General features: G+C 31.8%; 3 protein-coding genes across 5 annotated transcripts; 1 reads left to right on the forward strand and 2 right to left on the reverse strand.

Annotated features, from left to right (window-relative positions):
* Window positions 1–1,510: 1,510 nt before the first annotated feature.
* LOC100305492 (uncharacterized) lies at window positions 1,511–3,305 on the reverse strand. 2 transcript variants are annotated; one of them, XM_014777311.2, is made up of 5 exons: window positions 2,935–3,267; window positions 2,575–2,653; window positions 2,240–2,440; window positions 1,946–2,018; window positions 1,511–1,851 (listed from the first exon to the last, which is right to left on the reverse strand). In XM_014777311.2, the coding sequence occupies exons 1-5, from the start codon at window positions 3,082–3,084 to the stop codon at window positions 1,821–1,823; spliced, it is 534 nt and encodes a 177-aa protein (XP_014632797.1). In that variant the 5' UTR covers window positions 3,085–3,267; the 3' UTR covers window positions 1,511–1,820. The 2 variants fall into 2 exon arrangements, with proteins under 2 accessions (XP_014632797.1, NP_001236171.2); NM_001249242.2 differs by having other exon boundaries at window positions 1,514–1,851; window positions 2,253–2,440; window positions 2,935–3,305.
* Window positions 3,306–4,154: 849 nt separating this feature from the next.
* On the reverse strand, window positions 4,155–8,191 carry LOC100818278 (adenine DNA glycosylase). Of its 2 annotated transcripts, none has more exons than XM_006583192.4 (7): window positions 7,669–8,191; window positions 7,041–7,100; window positions 6,493–6,612; window positions 6,326–6,423; window positions 5,526–6,064; window positions 5,118–5,218; window positions 4,155–4,418 (listed from the first exon to the last, which is right to left on the reverse strand). In XM_006583192.4, the coding sequence occupies exons 1-7, from the start codon at window positions 8,068–8,070 to the stop codon at window positions 4,326–4,328; spliced, it is 1,413 nt and encodes a 470-aa protein (XP_006583255.1). In that variant the 5' UTR covers window positions 8,071–8,191; the 3' UTR covers window positions 4,155–4,325. The 2 variants fall into 2 exon arrangements, with proteins under 2 accessions (XP_006583255.1, XP_003528811.1); XM_003528763.5 differs by having other exon boundaries at window positions 5,118–5,221.
* Window positions 8,192–10,678: 2,487 nt separating this feature from the next.
* On the forward strand, window positions 10,679–17,475 carry LOC100817216 (glyoxylate/succinic semialdehyde reductase 1-like). Its single transcript, NM_001289241.1, is given in 8 exon segments — window positions 10,679–10,844; window positions 11,516–11,626; window positions 11,707–11,805; window positions 12,781–12,882; window positions 15,830–15,945; window positions 16,138–16,216; window positions 16,299–16,469; window positions 17,013–17,475. Coding segments are annotated over 8 exon segments (873 nt in total). The 5' UTR covers window positions 10,679–10,739; the 3' UTR covers window positions 17,103–17,475.
* The last annotated feature ends 1,445 nt before the right edge of the window (window positions 17,476–18,920 follow it).

The raw sequence follows: 18,920 nt of genomic DNA on the forward strand, positions 1-18,920 counted from the left end.
TGATTTCTCTTTGTTACTTTATACTTATAATTCTGCTTTTAGTAGAAAAACGTTTTTTGTGGTTAAAATTTCGTGGAGTTTGTTAACTGCAGAGAACATGGGGTTCGGCTTTGGACTTGCCTATTTTCCATAGGATCGTGTCCAGCGATTAGGAGACTTAAAGATCAAATTTATTTAAAATTTTAATTTAATACATTTTGTTCATTTTTTAAAAAATAAACTGTGATTTCATATTTTAAATATTATTTAAATTTTAAATTGACTCTGAATTAAAGATTTAAATTAATCTATGTATACAAAATATCAGTATGAAATAAAATTTTAATTAAATGTGTAATCTTATAATTAATATTTTTTGTCAAAATATCTTTTTTTATATTTCAGGCATAGACTCACTCATTAAATTTAAATTTTATACTAATTTCAATAGATTTTTTAGGTAAACGAGAGATTGAATCTAAAATAGATATCAAATAATTTTCTTTAATTTTTTGAAATAAAATTAAAATTTTACTTAAATGATTTAGAATAACCATTACATTTATAATTTAAGATTATATAGTATTATTAATAAAAAAATAATTACAAATAATAAATCATACTTTAACAAAATTTACCACTTTAAATTGACAAAAAAAATATTAAAAATGTAAAAAAATGAAAACCTTGGGACCTAAGGCAAAGATCTCAGGCCTTATGATCTCCATGGCCCTGATTTTCCAGTAAGGTTGAACAAACAGAATTGGAATTTAATCGGTCAACACATGCTATACATCTCTGTGGCTATCTCTGAGTTAAGCAAATACATTTTAAATGAGTGAAACTGTGAAAGTACAGACTATAATCAACACTAACGTTATCCAAATTCTTATGTACTACAAGAGCTATATTTCAAAGCAAATAGTTGTGTAAGGAAAATAAATGAAAATAGAGACTTTTTCATTTCTATGTTGTAGATAATATCTATATTTCTGCTTAGTGAGATAATATAAAGAAAATGCACTAAAATGTAGTTACAATTTCGAACTGGTGATACATTTGGTTATTATGTATCACTTTTCCTCATTTCTATTGTTTTGTATGCCTGACGTCTGAGCTTAAAATCCTAAGCAATTTATAATTTTGATAGGACTTGGGAGGTCAAGAAATTACAGAGTTAGTCTTTTAGTTATATTAAGAGTTAAATAGTTATAGTTGAAAGGTCAGGAGCTTAGGTGAAATTACATGAGGGTTAGTAGAGGAAAGACATTCTGATTTGTTAAGCATTTGTGAACTGAGCATTTGCTATTTTGTAGAAAAGAGGCAACCCCTTGTGAAGGAGGAACTCTGGGATATTTCTCTCCTTTTCTTGGTTGTCATTCATTATTCAATAACAAAAGCATTATATTCTCATATTCTGGTTTTTGGATTCCTAACATATTTTGAAATATCTCTAAGGAAGTTTGAGAATATGTTTTCTTGCACATACCGGTTAGGCCTTGGAGAAAGTGAAATGAGGTTGAACAATGTCTTGTTACCAAATGATCAAAAACTTGTGCATTGATCAACAAAATGTTCTATGATGAAAGACATGTACAATGGCACATTGACCAACACAACCACTATGTATATCATAGTCATTAATGAAAGGAACAAGAGAATATTGAATTGTATGCCACATCATTAGCAACCAAAGTATAATTTAATTTTTAAAAGATTAATCTTCCCATACAGGAATGATCCCTTGTGCTGCCAAACGTTTTTTAACCCAAAAGATAATGTGTCTTGCAGTAATCTTCTTTTCATCAATGAGAAATGGCTCAACGGTGCTTGCTCCCGAGTTATACGATGACAGAGAAAACCCCTTTGGACCTGTTCAAGGGAAGAACAGAATGATGCTTTACATGTGCATTTAACTCAATGTTAGTGTGGTGCTACTTTCTCAAGGAAACATGTACATACATACCAATAAGGTTTCCTGTGGGAAAAAATGCCCAAAATGAATAGGGGTTGCCTTTCTTCAAAAAGGAACCTTCCAACTGCCAATCATAACCCAATCAAAACGTTATGAATTTCTAGTAATGCAAAGATTTATAAAATGAATAACTCTATATCCTTCTAAAACACTTTCTTACTAATCCTTCTAAAAAAAATTCTTACTAATCCTCATTAAATATTTTTACTTTGTAATTTAGTACTTCATCAAATATTAGGAGGATTAACAGAAAGATACTTGTAAAGGATGAAACATTATTCTTACAAAAAAGAGCAACCTTATTGTCCTTGAAGACCAGCTCAATATTTGAGAAATCTTCTTGGGCTTCAAATATTGATTTCAGTGAAGGGATCACATCCTCCTCCATCATCTGAGGCAGAGGCTTAGCTGGAGCTTTAGCAGGAGGTTTCTTTGCCGGTTCGGCTTTTGGAGCTTCCTTTACCTCCTCCTTTGTTTCAGCAGTAGCTAAGACCAGAAATTGCAATAATAGTTTCAGTTATACTAATCATAGTCATTCCAATGCAAAATTATTAATAAATAAATTAATAAATAAAACCAAAGTTTTTGAAACTTTTAATTGTGTTAATGCAGAAACACACCTGCTGTGCTAGGAGATGATTCTTGAACAGCAGAGCAGGTGATTCTGATTCTGCTGACCGTTTTAAATTTACTTGCAATCTGCAAATCAAGAAGAACAAATATTGAGAAGAAACTTATCATTTGGTTACTTCAACAAACAAACAAAAAATATTGCTATAATTGAAATATCCTAATATTTAAGTTGTGTAAGTTCACTACATTAGAATCATCTCATCTAAAACTTAAAACTGAAAGCTATAACTAAAGATTAGCACGATTAAATGAAGAGAAATAAATAATGTTCCACATAAATTTTCTTATTAGATTAACTAATATGTACAAATTATTTGAGTTGAACCTGAATAATCAGAGAGACATACCAAAGGTAGTACTAGTGATGATGATGATGATGATGAGGTGGGTATGGCAACATTTTGGGAGACATGCAAAGAAGAAGTTGATGTTAATGAACACAAACGAAAGCTAGAATCTCCAAGTGCTCCTCCTCTTAACAAAATTGCCATTTGCATTATTCCTCTCTTAATGCTTTGATTGTGTTCTTTTTTTATTTATTTTTTCTGTTTAGTCACCAACCATTTTTTTTTCTGTCACTGATTTGTTAATGGTTTTGGTCAGAAATATGCGTGGGAGGAACAAAATGAAAGAACCCTCTGATCCACATGGTGCTTGAGATAATATGTACCACTGGTTTTGAAGCCTTTTCTTCTATCTATCTATTTAAGAAAAGAAGAAAAAAAAAATACACAAACTCGGAACACTAGAGTACAAAACTAGGAGTGGCAGAAATAGTGACCACAAGTGGCAATGAATTTATGAATGAGTTTCAACCGTGTATAATAATAAAATTGCTATAGACAAATCAAAAACAACTTCAGCTTGTTGTTTTCTTACTATTTTTTTCTACACGCTTCTCCGATAAATTTCTCACCTCTTTCTAGTGTTGTATTTTCACTAAAATACAAAGAGGGGGTAAATTAAATGTTAGCTGTACTAGTATAACTACGCTATATATATCACGAGGAAAATCCTATAATATATTATCTTGGGTACACGTCAAACTTTCTTTCAACTTAATTTAGAATACTTCCATATTTTTGTTTAGTATTGTGGAGAATCCTTCACTTAAACTTTAACCACAGATTACCAAATTGAAATTTAAAAAAAAATGTATAATATGAAGTTGAATAGAACTTTGGTAATAAATAAAAATTAGAAAAACATGTTAAAATGCTTATCTCTTTTAGTTCAAGTTACTTTAAAAAAATTACATATAAGCATTTGGATTATAATTATTTGTGAAATGTTTAGAATTAAAGCATATTTTTATTAATAAATTTATAAGTGAAAATAATGAAAAATGAAAATGTTTTTCTCGGTTAGCCAAAATGTTATTATTAACGCTCCTTCTGTAAATGACCGTTGTTTAAGGCATGTAATACAAATTCTGTCCAAGTCCAATACAAAATTAAGATAAATTGGTAACTTAAAATTAGCAGAAAGCAGAAGATTCAACAAAAACAACAGAACAAAACTCAGAAGGCAGAAACATAACAGTGTAGCAAAGATAATCAAGAGTCAAAACCATACACATCACATTGCTATACATATCAAATTAAAAGGGTAAAAATACCTTAAACAATTAACAATGCCATCTACTAAGAATAAATGCTAGAAAAGTATTACACTGTTTTTTCGTTAAAGTACAGCAAATTAATAAGCAAGCACAATGCAGCAAATCTGATCCTCTAGGTTAGTTTCTTGTGGTCGTTCTAGTTCTCTTTTTGGTTGGCACATGGCTAGAAGGAAGAGTTTTCTGCTTGAAGTTTTGAACCATGTTGTACACCTGCAGCAGTATGACAATTTTAAGATAACAAATTATGGTATCAAGGTATAAAGCAAGAATTTTATCCTTAACTGTACAGAAGCTAAATCTTTAGCATATTTAATTCTCTTACAAGTTACAAACAGCATAAAATAAACAGAATGATCCGTTGTTTTTTAACTTTTAATGTAAAGATACTCATTGTAACATACTATTTTAATGGATTTAAATCATAGAGGTCAGTCAATGCAAACACACGACAGTAGTCATGCATATCAATTGCGTTTCACATGGTAATTTCAAAGATGTTCCAGAGTGTACAAAATTTGTTTGTTGTGAGGGTATGCTGCATGCCGGCCAAGTTGAACTCCTATTTACCCGAAAATTCTATGAAAGGGCTATCAGCTATGCAATGTAAAAATTCTAAATTAACTATTTTTAAGCTTATTAGCAAAGGATTGATCGAATTCACTATAGGCCACTCTATTAATCCGAGAAAACTATTACACTGTTTTTTCAGTTTTAATTACAGCAAAAGCAGAAGAGCTTGAGACCAAAAAGTATAGCGATTAAGGTCTCATCTGTCCATCAAAATTGAGGAATCTGTTAAACAGTTACTTACACAGAAGAGCTTTATAAAAGTCATACACTGTCCTAAGTATTTACAATTGTTAAGAGTGAAGAGGATTAAGTGTAAGGTCGCTAAGTGCAGCATACTACCTTTCTTACACTGGTTGTCAGTCCCATACTAGAAAGCGCATTGCTGTAAACACACTTCCAAGTTGTTTTATTGTCTGGGCTTTTGAACAAATCATCTACTCCTACTTCCAGTAGAAAAAAGTTAACATTAGTACAAAAAGAAGTAGCCTTTAATGTGTACAATGTGATCATTATGTTCATTTTCATGCACATCAATCAATCCATAGGCTATACCCTTGGATGTTCATGGTCCTTGCATTACTTACAATGAGTAGATAATGAAATTTAGTTACTTGTTATTTAATATAGATAACATATTATGAATGTCCAGAATAACCTATGTAAGTAAAGTAACTGTGATCTGGAGAAATAAAAAGACTTAATCATAATAACAAGTTGTAATGCCAATATAGAAAGTGAGGCTTGCACCTTTCAATTGTAACACTAGCAATTCAACATACAACTTGAGGCGGATGTGACTGAAAATGTGAACAAATTCCCCAATATCTTCCCTCAAAACTATATTGCAAGTCTTTCTGATGTCAATTTTGAGATTTTTTTCCAAGAAGCGATCCATTGCTTCTCTTCTAGCTAATGGAACTGCTTCTCCATCCAGTAAGACAGATGGAAACTCCCAGAGACCGGCAAGCAATCCTTCTTCAGGCCTTTTGACAAGAATAAACTTGCTGCTAGACTGGTTTTTATTTAACGTTTCAGCTCCAACTAACTCAACAACACATACAGCAGAAAAATCACATCTTTGTTTAACCTTCACACCCTTAACAGGATAATCTGTAACTGCTACTGTACTATCATGTTTAGCATTTGATAGCGCGTGACAAAATTCTGATGCTGGACATGAGGAACAGCTTGGGTTCAAAGGGGTGCATACAGTTGCCCCAAGTTCCATGAGAGCCTGATTGAAGTCCCCAGGACGAACAGGATCAACCAACTGAGCTGCTAATTTCCTTAATCTCCATTGCAACCCACAAAAAAAAGTAAATGAAAAGAAATACAAGCTTGATTTTAAAATAAATAGATTGTGCCAATAAGAAATCAGTAAAATTATGGTGAACTAACAGCCCATGAATGTACCTTGGTCACCACCAATTAAAAGAAGGCAATTTATTTAGAGACAAATCATGTCAGATAAGAAACTCAGAGTTTCTTTCTTTAAAAAGTTTATCCATTTAGTGGTGAATAATTTGTTCTAGATGACATAAACTCACCAAAATTTCTTAATAGTGGCTGAGTCTTTTGGATTTGCAGAAATAGCCCTCAGTCTAGCAATCACCCTTACCACATTTCCGTCAACAACAGGTACAACCTGATAATTTAATGCATGAGCAAAAGCCAATAGTTACTTTTCCGGAACCAAAACACAGAAACTGCCCACCTCTTTGAATGCAATAGAAGCAATGGCTCCAGAAGTGTACTCTCCAATTCCAGGAATGTTTCGTAGCATAGAAGCCACTTTAGGAATTTGGCCTCCTTCGGCAACAATTTTCTTTGCCCCCTGACAATGGAATGAATCTGATCAACTCAAACCTTGTAGCATGTACTGGTAAAGGTAAAGCTTAATTATCTCTTATTGATCTCTGTCTTTACTTTCTTTAAGTAGGACTTACCTTCTCACTATTCATTACATAACACAAGATTGAGGATCTTTTAACATAAACAAAGTTGCTCAATAGGACATTGAATATCGTGACATGAAAAAGCTTCAGATACTCTATGTTTGGCAATATCCATTATATGAATTATGATGCATGCATTAAATGCCATGTCTTTTGCTGCTTTTACTAAGAAGGCAGAAAATATATAGTGAAGAAGGTTTAACGCCATTATTAACCATTTCAAAAACACTCTCCAATTAGTCATTAATAAAAGACAAGCGACAGAGGGAGAGGCCAAACAATGTTGTCAATTGTCATGACAGAGCACCTCTAAAAGAAAACGAGCTCTTCGGTAGTAGCCCAAACCTGCCCACATCTCATTTACTTCCTGCACAAAAATGACAACAATCACCTGGTGAGGATACAATTAGTCTTCAAATTAAAACAACTGCTTTTAAGTACACACACACACAAAGAAATCAAAAGAAACAATCAGTTATTGCTATCTATACTACAGTCCAAAGCACATAGAGTTACAGAGGTTCCCTTTTTCTTCTTATGCAAAGCCCTAAAACCTTGGCTCCAACAATAAAAAACCGAGCAACAATAACCAAAAACAAAGATCAACCATCCTGAAGCAGTGGCATCTCCACCACCATATGCTTATTTTGTCAGATTTTGTTAAAAAGCATTAGCCAAACCTCACAAACTGTCAACCAGAAAATGAAACCGTGGCAACAAATCATCAGCCCTAAAGTTGATATCACAACATCAAAGTATGAACAATATTGAGTCAATTTTCATTCCCCCCACCCCCCAAAAAAAGGAACTTGATAGCATATTCACAGAACAGTTGTGCATTTTCTTATTTGCCCATCAAAATATACATTAAAAGAAACAGTTTTTATGTGGAAGAATGAAAAAAGGAGTGGAAAAGCAAGCAAAGGAAACAAAACCTCAAGAGAAGCTTGCGCAAGATGGTGAATGGTGGGCCATTTTTGCATCCAACGGTTGTAATAGGCAATAACAGTCTGAACCCTTGTTTGCTGCAGCATAACCTCCGAGACCCACACCCCATAAGCTCTTCTTTCCACTTCTTCATCTTCTTGTTTGAATGTGGTTCTCCAAGGAAGGTCCCTTCGGTTGAGGTCGTACCAGTCCAAAAGAGCCACTCTCAGTTTGTGAGTCTCGTCTTTGGAGAAGGAAAGTGAGTCCTCTATGTCTTCCACTTCCACCAAAGGTTGTGGCTTTTTGCTCTCCCCAACAACAACAACGCTCCTTCTCGTGCTATTCTTCTTCTTCTTCTTCTCTGACATGGTGGAAACCAGTGGTGATGGTGATGGTAAACTCAAAAGCATACAATGGTTTTTCAACTCAACTCCATCCAATGTTGTTGTCGTTCGTTAAGAAATAGGAATGTGGGGCGGCGCTGCTCAAAATTTGAAATCATGCTTAGTTACAAATTACAAATCCCTGCTGAATTTTATAACTGGAATAATGGAATTTGTAAAACAAACTAGATAAAAAAAAACTAGCAGTACACAAATTTCAATTACATTTTACTCCTTCGGTCAACTGAGACCATCTTTATATATTAGAAAAGTCTAATTGTTGAACATATTATATAAATTATTATAGATTTTTTAATATTATTTTTAATTTACATGAATAAAAGAAATCTTCAAAATATGTTTCATTGTTGTTTAATAAGGGCTTCATGTTTGATATCAAATTTTAATATATGATAGTTTAGAAAAAAATGTTTTTTTAATTAAAATTGACATAATTTAATAAATTTAAATAATTTATTAATAAGTGTGAAATTAGTTCTTAAATAAGAATGAGCTAATCTTAATCAAGTGAGGTTGGATAAAAAAAAATACCCTTTGAGTTTTGATTAGAGAGATATAAGAGATGTATGATTTCTTGAATTAGGAATTTGAGATTAAATATTCCTCAATTTTTATTGACCTAGTTCTTTTGTAGATAACTTCCTTTGATGTGACAAATATTCTAAATTTTTTAGCATGAGTTTTTATTTGCGAACAAGTTTTTGGAAAATAAACCTTTTTAAAATATAATATAATTTTGTTAAACAAATCATTTCTCTAATTGTTTTGTGGTTTAAAATATATATTTGTTCCTATTGTTTACTCAGCTTGTTTATTATGTTGTCACTGAATTTGTTTAACTTAGAGGTGAATATACAAGTTATGATTTGCAAACTAGTTTGCATAAGACTAACATGTGTTGGTTCGCATGAAAATTGAGCCATAAAAGACTTTTCATCGATGAAAGCAGTTGAAACACCTTCAGCATACATTTTTTATTCCACTTAAATTCTAATGAAAGTTAGCAAAAAAAAAATACAGTTAACCACTCCTCCAATAGAAATTTTGTTGTAATTATCATCAAAAGGTAAAAAGATTTAAGATTATTATGGATTATTTTGTGAAGAAGATATTTTTATCATTAATTATAATTGAAATTGATCATGAGAGAAATTCGAGAGTACACAAAATTGTCAGAACTTATATCTCAAAAAAATTGGAAGGTTAAAAAGATGTAAATCCAATCAATCTCCTTTTTTTTACTGACAATTTCATTTATTTTAAAAAAGGAACTATAGCTAATTATTTAAAAGAAACAAAATCATTAATGATCCTTATATTTTTTTTATTTTTTGAAACACGTGTAAAAAACTAATTGGTGTTAGTGTAAACATGATATTTTTTTTAGTGTTTGTTAAGGAATTGCAAAAAAAATTTACCTGTGCATTTAAATGTATTTATTTATTTGTAATCAAATCTATTTTTATAAGGAGATATTCAGTTTTTGAAAAAGCTAAAAAAAAAATGTTATACAAAAATACATACTGATAGCATGACATTATATAAGAAAAAATATCATAATCATCAATATTATTTACATCAATGTAGGTAAAGTATCATTTTCTTAATCAGAAAAAAATTATCTTTTTTTAAACTGGTAATTAGGCACGGATTAGAATTTTTTTCTCAGTAAGTAATTGATGATAATTAATTGGCCAACTGGTAATAATAATTTTTAACTTTTTTACACTTAATTAAGACTAAGAGAGTCCCCAAACAACCCCCAACCCCCAACCCCTGCATCCCTAACCCTAACGTTATTAAAAAAAGTGGAAATAAAACAATGCTAACGATGAACGCCGTCTGGCATTCCCATTTCGCCGGAAGTACAAAAGCAAATGGTCGAAGTGACATGGAAGCCTGCCTTCCTTCAATTCGATTCCACCAATCATAATCCTATAAGTTTCAAACATATTTATTTACTATTTATAGTTAATAAGTAAATATTTTAATATTTAAATTTTATATTTTAATTTTTAAAAAGTCTTAAATTTTTTTAATTAAGAGTTAAAAAAATTCAAGAAAAATTTTAAAAATTAAAATATAAATTTTATAAAACTAAAAAATTCACTTATTAATTTTTTATTAAAATTTTTAAAGACTAAAATATCTACTTATTAATTATAAGAGATAATTTTAAAAATTATGAAAAGTAAATGATACTTAAACCTAACAACATTTTTTAAAATAACTCATAAAACAATAAATAAATAAAACAATAAGTAATCATTACTTTTAAAAATATTAGTTAAATTTTTTTTATATTGGTACAAAAGTATCTAATAATTTTATCAATAATGAAATTTTTTTCTTTCTAATTATATTTGGAATCAACTATTTGTTTGAAATCAACATAACTTTTAAAAAAAAATTTGGAATAAAGAAAGATTCAACTTTTAATTGGTTAATAATAAAAAAATATATATATACTACCAGTTTTTCCTTCTCATAATTTACAAAAAAAAAAATAATAACACGAGATTATCTTAGTCATTTTCTTACCAAACAATAGTCACTACAAAAAAAAAAAATGTTTTTTATATATAATGACACTGATGATGCTGATATTTTTGTTATGCCGCTAAAGGAAACGCCTTTCCTGAGAAGTCGGAAGGAAGAGAGTGAGAGTGAGAGAGATGGAGTTTGGATTTTTGGGTTTGGGGATAATGGGTAAGGCTATGGCAATCAATCTGCTACGCCATGGCTTCAAGGTCACTATTTGGAACAGAACCCTCTCCAAGGTTTATACTTTATATATATGCTACTCATTCTCTTCTGCTTATACACTGATTGAGCTTTCTGGATTTTCAGGTTTTTTTTTATAATTATGTTTGTGTGTGTGCGAGTCCTTGTGATGATTTCTCTCCATAATATACTGGTTGATTGTTATGGTTAAGATAATTTTGTGCATTTTTGTGTTATTTTAATTCGGGGTTCTATAGCATAGTTTCTTCTCATGTACCATTGTCATACTTCAAGATATACAGAAAGTTATGTGCTGAACCATTGTTCCAGTCATTCTGTAAGGCAGAGCAGCTTAGTAAAATTATTTGTATTTTTAGATGATATCAGATTAGTGGGATGGCAAAATTGTGTATTTTATTGTACACTTTATCGAATGGATTTTTTTTAGCTTCTCTAAAGTAATTAAGGGTAAAGTGATTTCAGTTTTTGATGAGAAAATCAACGGTTTATATTATGGCACATTCATGCTTTTTTATCACATGTACACGTAATATCAACTATTGATTTTGTCGTCAATGACTGAGATTGCTTAATTTTACATTATTTCTATACTATGAAGTGCTCACTATAAGCCTGCCTTACTAACTTTTTTAATTTGAATACTCTGCCATTGTGCTCTGCACTCAGATAGTCCTGACTTAATGTTTGTTGCAACGTCTAATTGTAGTGTGATGAACTCGTGCAACATGGTGCTTCAGTTGGAGAAACCCCAGCAACTGTAGTCAAGAAATGCAAGTATACCATTGCAATGTTATCTGATCCTTCGGCTGCTTTATCGGTCAGTGGTTGTGATTATTATTTTTGACACATGACTTCTTTCGTGCTCTTATTTGAATTCTGTTTGTGGTGATTATCTAGGTTGTGTTTGATAAAGATGGTGTTCTTGAGCATATTAATGGAAAATGTTATATTGACATGTCAACAGTTGATGCTGATACATCTTCCAAAATATCTGAGGTTGGTATTCCTGGCTGATGTTACCATTTATTTTCGCTTCATTCAAATTCAAAATTAATTCTTTTCTCTATTTGCGAATTCTTTTGCTTGAGATATGTGTAAAATCTAGTCATGTCTTAAGCTACTTTTCCAAAATTTTGCTATTGCTCCCTGTTGTTAAAGAGAAACTTGTAAATAAAACAGAGGCTGTAATTGCTAATGTTGCATTGCATGACATCATTTTCCATATTGTTCGGGGTATTTTCTGGCAAAATTTAAATCATTTTTGTTTTGTATTTTATTTCATCCCTGAGCCCCCTATATCATTAAGTGTTTCATAGCTGAGAAACGTTGCTCTAATTCTCCCTCTTCTCTCTTTTCCCTAGATTGAAATGATAATGTAATGTAGTTTTTAATTTACATTGTGGGGACATCTTTTTTTTCACTATCATACAGCACAAGTTTTTATCTAATTATAAGTTTGTGATTATAGTCATTATTTGGACTTTGTCCATTAAAAATTTCTGCATAAAGGATGTTAAATTAGCTTGGGAGTCTATAGTACTGGGGATTTCTGTTTGGATGAGGAATACTTGATATGAAGTTAAACTTTCCCAATCGCATAATGTGATGGGAATTCAATATATTACATTATTTGCAGATTCTTGCTGTAGAATGATAGAATATCTGCAATTTTATACCCCCAATAAATAAATAAATGGCTTGGAGATCCGTGAAATATACCCGAATTTCGTAACTAAATCTCTGACATATTTAAGCCTAAATAAATATACAGTAGTTCTTTGTATCCATGTTGTATGCATGGCTTAAAGGTTCATTGTAGTGTACGCTTGTTCATGCTATGTGCATAGGATGGTGCTTGCATCTTACGTTTTAAGATAAGTTCTCTGATTAGGTAAAACTTTTACCTAATCAACCTTTCAAATTGAAAGAAGTCGATAGATAAGTTGTCATTGACAGACCTGATTTCCACAGACTATCAAAGCAAAAGGTGGTTACTTCCTTGAAGCTCCTGTTTCGGGTAGCAAGAAGCCAGCAGAAGATGGCCAACTCATAATACTTGCTGCTGGAGATAAGGTATTTCTAAATGTTACTCAACAATTGTGGATTAATTTTCAGTCATCTTTCTTGTATGCTTCTCTATTGCGCCTTTAACTATTTGAGGGAGTTGAAGTCTTCAGATGCCTCTTCTCTCCATTATATGACATGTTTGCATGGCTAGAAGTTTTCAGAGTATAGCATGCATAATATACAATAGTAATAGTGGACTAAAAGTCTGGTTATCAAATCCTGACCAGTTATATTCTCAAATAGTCAAAATTATTAAACTAAATAGTTGAGATAATTTAAAATAAGATTGAAGTATTTTTATGGTTTTTGGTTTAAAAAAAACATTAAACTATTGCAGAAGAGAGATTTAAGTGATATTAAATGCGGTCAGGAATTATGATTCACTAGTACCAATTTTTTTCCAATCACAACCCTGATGATTACTGATTCCCAAGGTCAACCAAAGCCTATGATCAAGGTCAAATGATATTCTTTGTCTTAAATCAATACTCCAATAATCATATATATATTAATTTAAGTCAAAGGATATAATCAAATTCAAGTATGATCAATTAAGGATTAATTAATCTATCATAGATTACCCAAACAGTTTGATTATGCAATTTAGTGTAAAACGTTCCCTACCTAAGTCTACCAAACATATGCAGATGATCATCGCAGTACGTTCCATTAAGTATAGGATTGATCAATTTCCAAATAAACAATAAAAACAAAGAAAAGAGTGGGAAATTTCATCACGTCTGAGTAAAAGACCTTGAAATCGTTGTAGAGCCCAAACAACATTATTTAGACGTTTTCCCTCCAAATAGGCAAAAATAACAGAGAATGTCATCCTTGTTGGTGTCACACCAACAATATTAAGAACAGATAAATGGGTACAATTGGGCAATTACATCATTACCCTTGGAATAGGGTGACTAACCGATCAAAATAAAACTAGAAAGTCTATAAGAAATTAACATAGACATACCACAAGAAAGAACGATCATGATCCGTTCTCACGATGTTGCCTACCCTTTACAACCCTCAAACCCCTCAAAAGTGCTCTCTAATTTGTAAAAATGACAAAAGGTTCCTTTACAAATTTCAAACCCCCCCATTTATAGCTTCCTAAGAATACAAACTCGGAAGGTTGACGCTATTTACAAAGGGGTGTCATCATATTATCATGACCACTCACCACGACCGCGTTGGATATACTATGGTCATGGTCAAGTGACAGAGTCTTCAAATCTTTAGTGTAAATTTTCACTCTTTTCACTTAATTGAACGATTATGCTTCTGCTAGACAAAACTAACACCCAAATGTGAGTGTTGCCAAGAAAATACATACAAATGACACAAACTCACCAAATATCACTGTAAAAGTGGTTTATCACTATCCAGACTAGCTACTGACAGCGGCCAGAACTTTCCATTAGAAAGCTTGAAAATATTGTGACAGTCCTGCTAGTCAACTTTAAAATGCATATGCAAAGGTAATTGTCATGAGCCAACTATCCCAAAAACATAAGTTGCAAGAAAATTGTCATGAACCGATTTTAAAATACATTATTGTGAAGGCTTTGATACCAACCATATCAAGAGCCAGATCTCCCAAAAGCTCAGATTGTTAAGTGAAGACACATGAATGGTTTGTATTACATCTCTAACAGCAACGATAATCATGTCCTCTTAAACAGCAAAGCATTCATTTAATATTTGTTATAAATATTTGTATAGCTGATGATTTGTTACACTTGAATAAGCATCTATGCATTCATCACCTCAAAATGGGTAAAACATTTTTTTCCTTTAGGTTAGACACGAGTGTAACTTAAAATAAAGTGTTAAACTGAGAGAAAATAGGAGAAGGAAAGTTGAGAGAGTGTATGTGATGCTCGTTAATTTATGTAACATATATAAAGGGTGGCCCAATGCACGAGGTTCCTACCTGGTGGGGTCTTGGGTAAGATGTATGCAGTCTTACCCCCTCATGAAGATGGTCACAAGGTAGTGCCAAGGTTCCTCCTCTTGTGTAACATATACAATTAAAATTAAGAATATTGTTGTGATGGGTGAATCCCCGCAATTATTGCAGCAATTAGATGGAGAGTGAGAAATAAAACAAGTGGTCTCACCATTTAAAATGAGTAGGACATTGGAACTTTTTTGTTTTTTGGTTATTTTCTCTCTCCCACTGGTATTTGAAGTGATCTGGTGGCCATTGGAAACAGTCATCTAATGGGAGAATGTATCTGTAGTATTGATACACGTTCGATGAAAGATGAAGTGAAAGGACTAAGGAACAACCGTCATACTTAACTTTTACTAAGTTGATTATGAAGATAAGGCTGAGTATTTGACTGCTGGTAATGTCCCGATAGAATTAGTAAAATAAATGTTTCTGTCCTTGATCATATGATCTCTTCATAGAGCTTGTGAATCACCTAGAGATCAGAGTTCTAGCCCATTGAGCCTAGCCATAAACTACAAGAGAGAGACAGAAAAATATTATCAATGAAGAAAGCATTACTGTCATGGTTGTCAATTGTCTGTTGAAGTTGGATGTGTAGTTATGAAGTTAGGTTTTGTTGATATCATGTGTTCAGTTACGAAATGTGTAAAATGTGAAGTATGTGCATTATTTTATTTTTTGTAGATTTAGTTAGATTTTTTTCTTTCATTAGGATTCATTGGTCAAGGTTTTCTTATTTGTAGTAATCAGGTCTGATTTGATGTCCATAATTCTAGCATAGTTCAAAGCTGTATAAATATTATTCCTTCTTTTACTCTTTGAATTATCAGAAAACAATATTCACTTCTCATATTCCAAGTATGTGTATATATAACTGCTCATATTCAGATTCCTTGTTATGAACTGCTCCATCTTGAGGAAAATAGAAAACTATAAATATGCGTTGTGTATCTTTCTGTATATTAAATTTCCGTGGTTGATTCTTTTGATATATAGGCATTGTATGATGAAGTGCTTCCAGCATTTGATGTACTGGGGAAGAAGTCTTTCTTTCTGGGTGAGGTTGGAAATGGTGCAAAAATGAAACTTGTTGTTAACATGATAATGGGCAGGTAATATCTTCTTCCCCCCTTTTCTTAGCTCTATAATTTTTTATTTCGGAGTGGAATTATTTTATGAATCAGTAAGCAAGAAATATTCATCCAGATTGCAGTATTAGTATTCCTTATTCGTTTGCAAGCCAAAATGGGTAGCATGTCCATATTTTCTGTCTAGTTCTGTAAATCAGTTATTCTCTGTTACAGTATGATGAATGCTTTCTCTGAGGGACTCACACTAGCTGAAAGAAGTGGTTTGAACCCTGGAACTCTTCTCGATGTGCTGGTAAGTTATTTTGACCACTAAGATTCTTATTGCTACCTTTTATTGTCATTTCAAAGCATAATTAGGGAATTTTTGTGTGCAGGATCTTGGTGCCATAAGTAACGGCATGTTTAAATTGAAAGGACCTACAATGCTCCAAAACAGTTATTCCCCAGCTTTTCCGCTGAAACACCAGCAGAAGGACATGAGATTAGCTCTTGCCCTTGGAGATGAAAATGCTGTATCAATGCCAGTAGCAGCTGCTGCAAATGAGGTAAAACTGTTTTTCTCATATTTTCTTTCTGTGTCAATCAGAAACTGCTTTTTTAGTTCACGTGACCGCAATCCCAGTGAATAATCACATGTCTGTATCTAAATAAGTAACCCCACTTAAATGCTTGTCAGTTGGTTTGGATCCTAACATTCCCATTTTAGTAAACAAATCATAACATTAATCCCTTTTGAGTTTGATTTATGTGTTATAGACACAATTTAACTTCTGTATGGTCATGTGATATCACACGCATATAACAAGTAGTATTTATCAACCACTGAGAAACAACTGAAAACTATGCAACTCACTTTTTAGTACTGAAAGTCTGCAACCAAAACGGTTACTAAACTTACCAAACCAAGTTCTAGGAAACTGTTTGTTGTTAGCTACAACTGAGCTAGCATCTTCATTGATTGCATGTTGCTTCAATGCTTCATCTGTTTCTATATATAAAAAAAATGATGGAACCTTTTTATCTTCTATGTTTAATGACTCTTGTCATAGAGGTTTCATAAGGTGCTAAAGTTTGAATTCTGCTTGTAGGCTTTCAAGAAAGCCAGAAGCATGGGGTTGGGAGACCTTGATTTTTCAGCAGTTCATGAGACTTTGAAAGCTCCTGATCATTCATCTTGACCAGATGGATCTCTGAATTGATTAAACCACTGTTAGGCAACAGTGTGATGCGAACCATCTATTTATGAAACAGCAATTTGAGCATAGGTCATTATTGTAGAATCTTGTTGAAATGAATGAACCTTGTAAAATTTTGCTACTTTCACTGCAAGATTAAGCTATAAAATGCAAGAACATTGGTTTAGTTCAACTGATTGCAGACTTGTAGTGGACGGCTTGGCCATCTGTTCACAGACGTTAATTGTTTTAGTTTATGTGAGTGGTTTGAATAGGTTGCATGACTATTTTATGAACCTTCGTGGCATTAAATGTTTGCTTTGATTAGGCTCTTTATGTGTATTTATACTAATAATACTAATAACTTCTTAGAGTACTCAACTCATAACTTAGGCAATAGAGTCTAGTTTAATTTGTTGGATAAGATGTCTAAGTTATTGTAAATTTTTTTATCTTATTTTTTATTTCTACAAATTAAAAAAAAAAACATAACCTATTTCATTACAAACTATTATTAACAACACTTCCGTAAGCTGAAGCATATTTTAATAGTTAATCAAGTCTAAAATTGTTACAAACATTATCTACTCCTGCTTCTACATAATACCTTGATAAAAATATTTGCAAACTGCTTTCTATCCATACATGACAAGTAAAATAAAGATTGGTGCACTAGCCCATATCTGTTCAAGTTCACCTCATCATGCATCGTCATGTTCAAGTAACTTGTCCTTGTCATCATTAAAAAAAAAAAAAAACTGAAGCTATTAATCAAGACATTCGAAGCTTGCAAAGGGGGTGAGCATCTCTGAAGTATTGGAGCAATAGGAGAGGATATTACAAATTTGATTGGGCTAATTTGTTAATTTTAAAGAGATGAGAAGGTAAAATTTCCGTTCTAATATTTTTCTAACTTGATAATTTTATAAAATGAAAAATAAAATAAAATAATATTGGAGTGCATTATTATAAATTATATCCCAATCATTTATTTTTTTTATAAATATTATCTAACTCTTAAACTTTTTTTATGAAAAAAAAACTTTTATATTTCCCTCTAAATCCACCCCCAAATGGAATCATATTCACTTTTTCCCCTCTCTATTCTTTTAAAATAATTAAAATAGAGATAATGTACATAACAGTGTAATTTACAAATTACTCGTCGATAAAGTCCTTTCATGGACAACAGAAATTAAACCTACGTCCTTTTTGGACTGAGTTATTTCTTAATAATTGGACTAATGTTTATTGATGTTAAAATAAATTTCAAAAATGAATAAGTGCACACATGTTTAAAATAAATATTGTACCGATAAGGTATGCTTTAATTCATTTTTTTATCAATTGCTTTTTGTTTTAGAGAAATATAATTATATTAACTCACTGAGGATAGAAGGTTCGATACAAGAAGAATTATGATCAAAATATTACAAACAAGCAAAAGATCCAGATGCCCTTGTCTAACAATGTACAACTTGACGGCTTACAATCTGACTACAGTTTTGCAAAGAAGATAATTTGAAGAGGCAGCTTCTTATGATGTATCCCGCCTCCATGTTCTGGAAATGATTGTCTCCATGTTGACGCAGACCAAGGAAAGACAAGAACAACTCAATAATTTAATGATAATATAAATTATTATAAGCTGCATAAGAATTAAACTCATTAGCCTTGTAACAATTATTTTAACTTAAAAGTAAAAATTAAGCATGCATCAAGCCTACCCTTCTATCATTATATCTTAAAGATGATATACACAACAATTTTTTTAAAAAAACACACCATGTACAAGTGCTTTAACTCCTAAAGGCTACAACA

This window comes from Glycine max, chromosome 7 (genome assembly GCF_000004515.6).
Source record: "Glycine max cultivar Williams 82 chromosome 7, Glycine_max_v4.0, whole genome shotgun sequence".
In the NCBI taxonomy this organism is placed as follows: Eukaryota; Viridiplantae; Streptophyta; class Magnoliopsida; order Fabales; family Fabaceae; genus Glycine; species Glycine max.

Excerpts from the sequence above, each read along its gene's own strand:
- LOC100305492 (NM_001249242.2), bottom strand. The coding sequence starts at position 3,084 with ATGCAAATGGCAATTTTGTTAAGAGGAGGAGCACTTGGAGATTCTAGC. Across the intron at positions 2,019-2,252 it reads TGGTCTTCAAGGACAATAAG|TTGGAAGGTTCCTTTTTGAA; the intron begins GTTGCTCTTTTT and ends TATGATTGGCAG. Across the intron at positions 1,852-1,945 it reads TCCCACAGGAAACCTTATTG|GTCCAAAGGGGTTTTCTCTG; the intron begins GTATGTATGTAC and ends TCCCTTGAACAG.
- LOC100818278 (XM_003528763.5), bottom strand. The coding sequence starts at position 8,070 with ATGCTTTTGAGTTTACCATCACCATCACCACTGGTTTCCACCATGTCA. Across the intron at positions 6,065-6,325 it reads GCCACTATTAAGAAATTTTG|GAAATTAGCAGCTCAGTTGG; the intron begins GTGAGTTTATGT and ends ATGGAGATTAAG. Across the intron at positions 5,222-5,525 it reads GCTAGTGTTACAATTGAAAG|TAGGAGTAGATGATTTGTTC; the intron begins GTGCAAGCCTCA and ends TTCTACTGGAAG.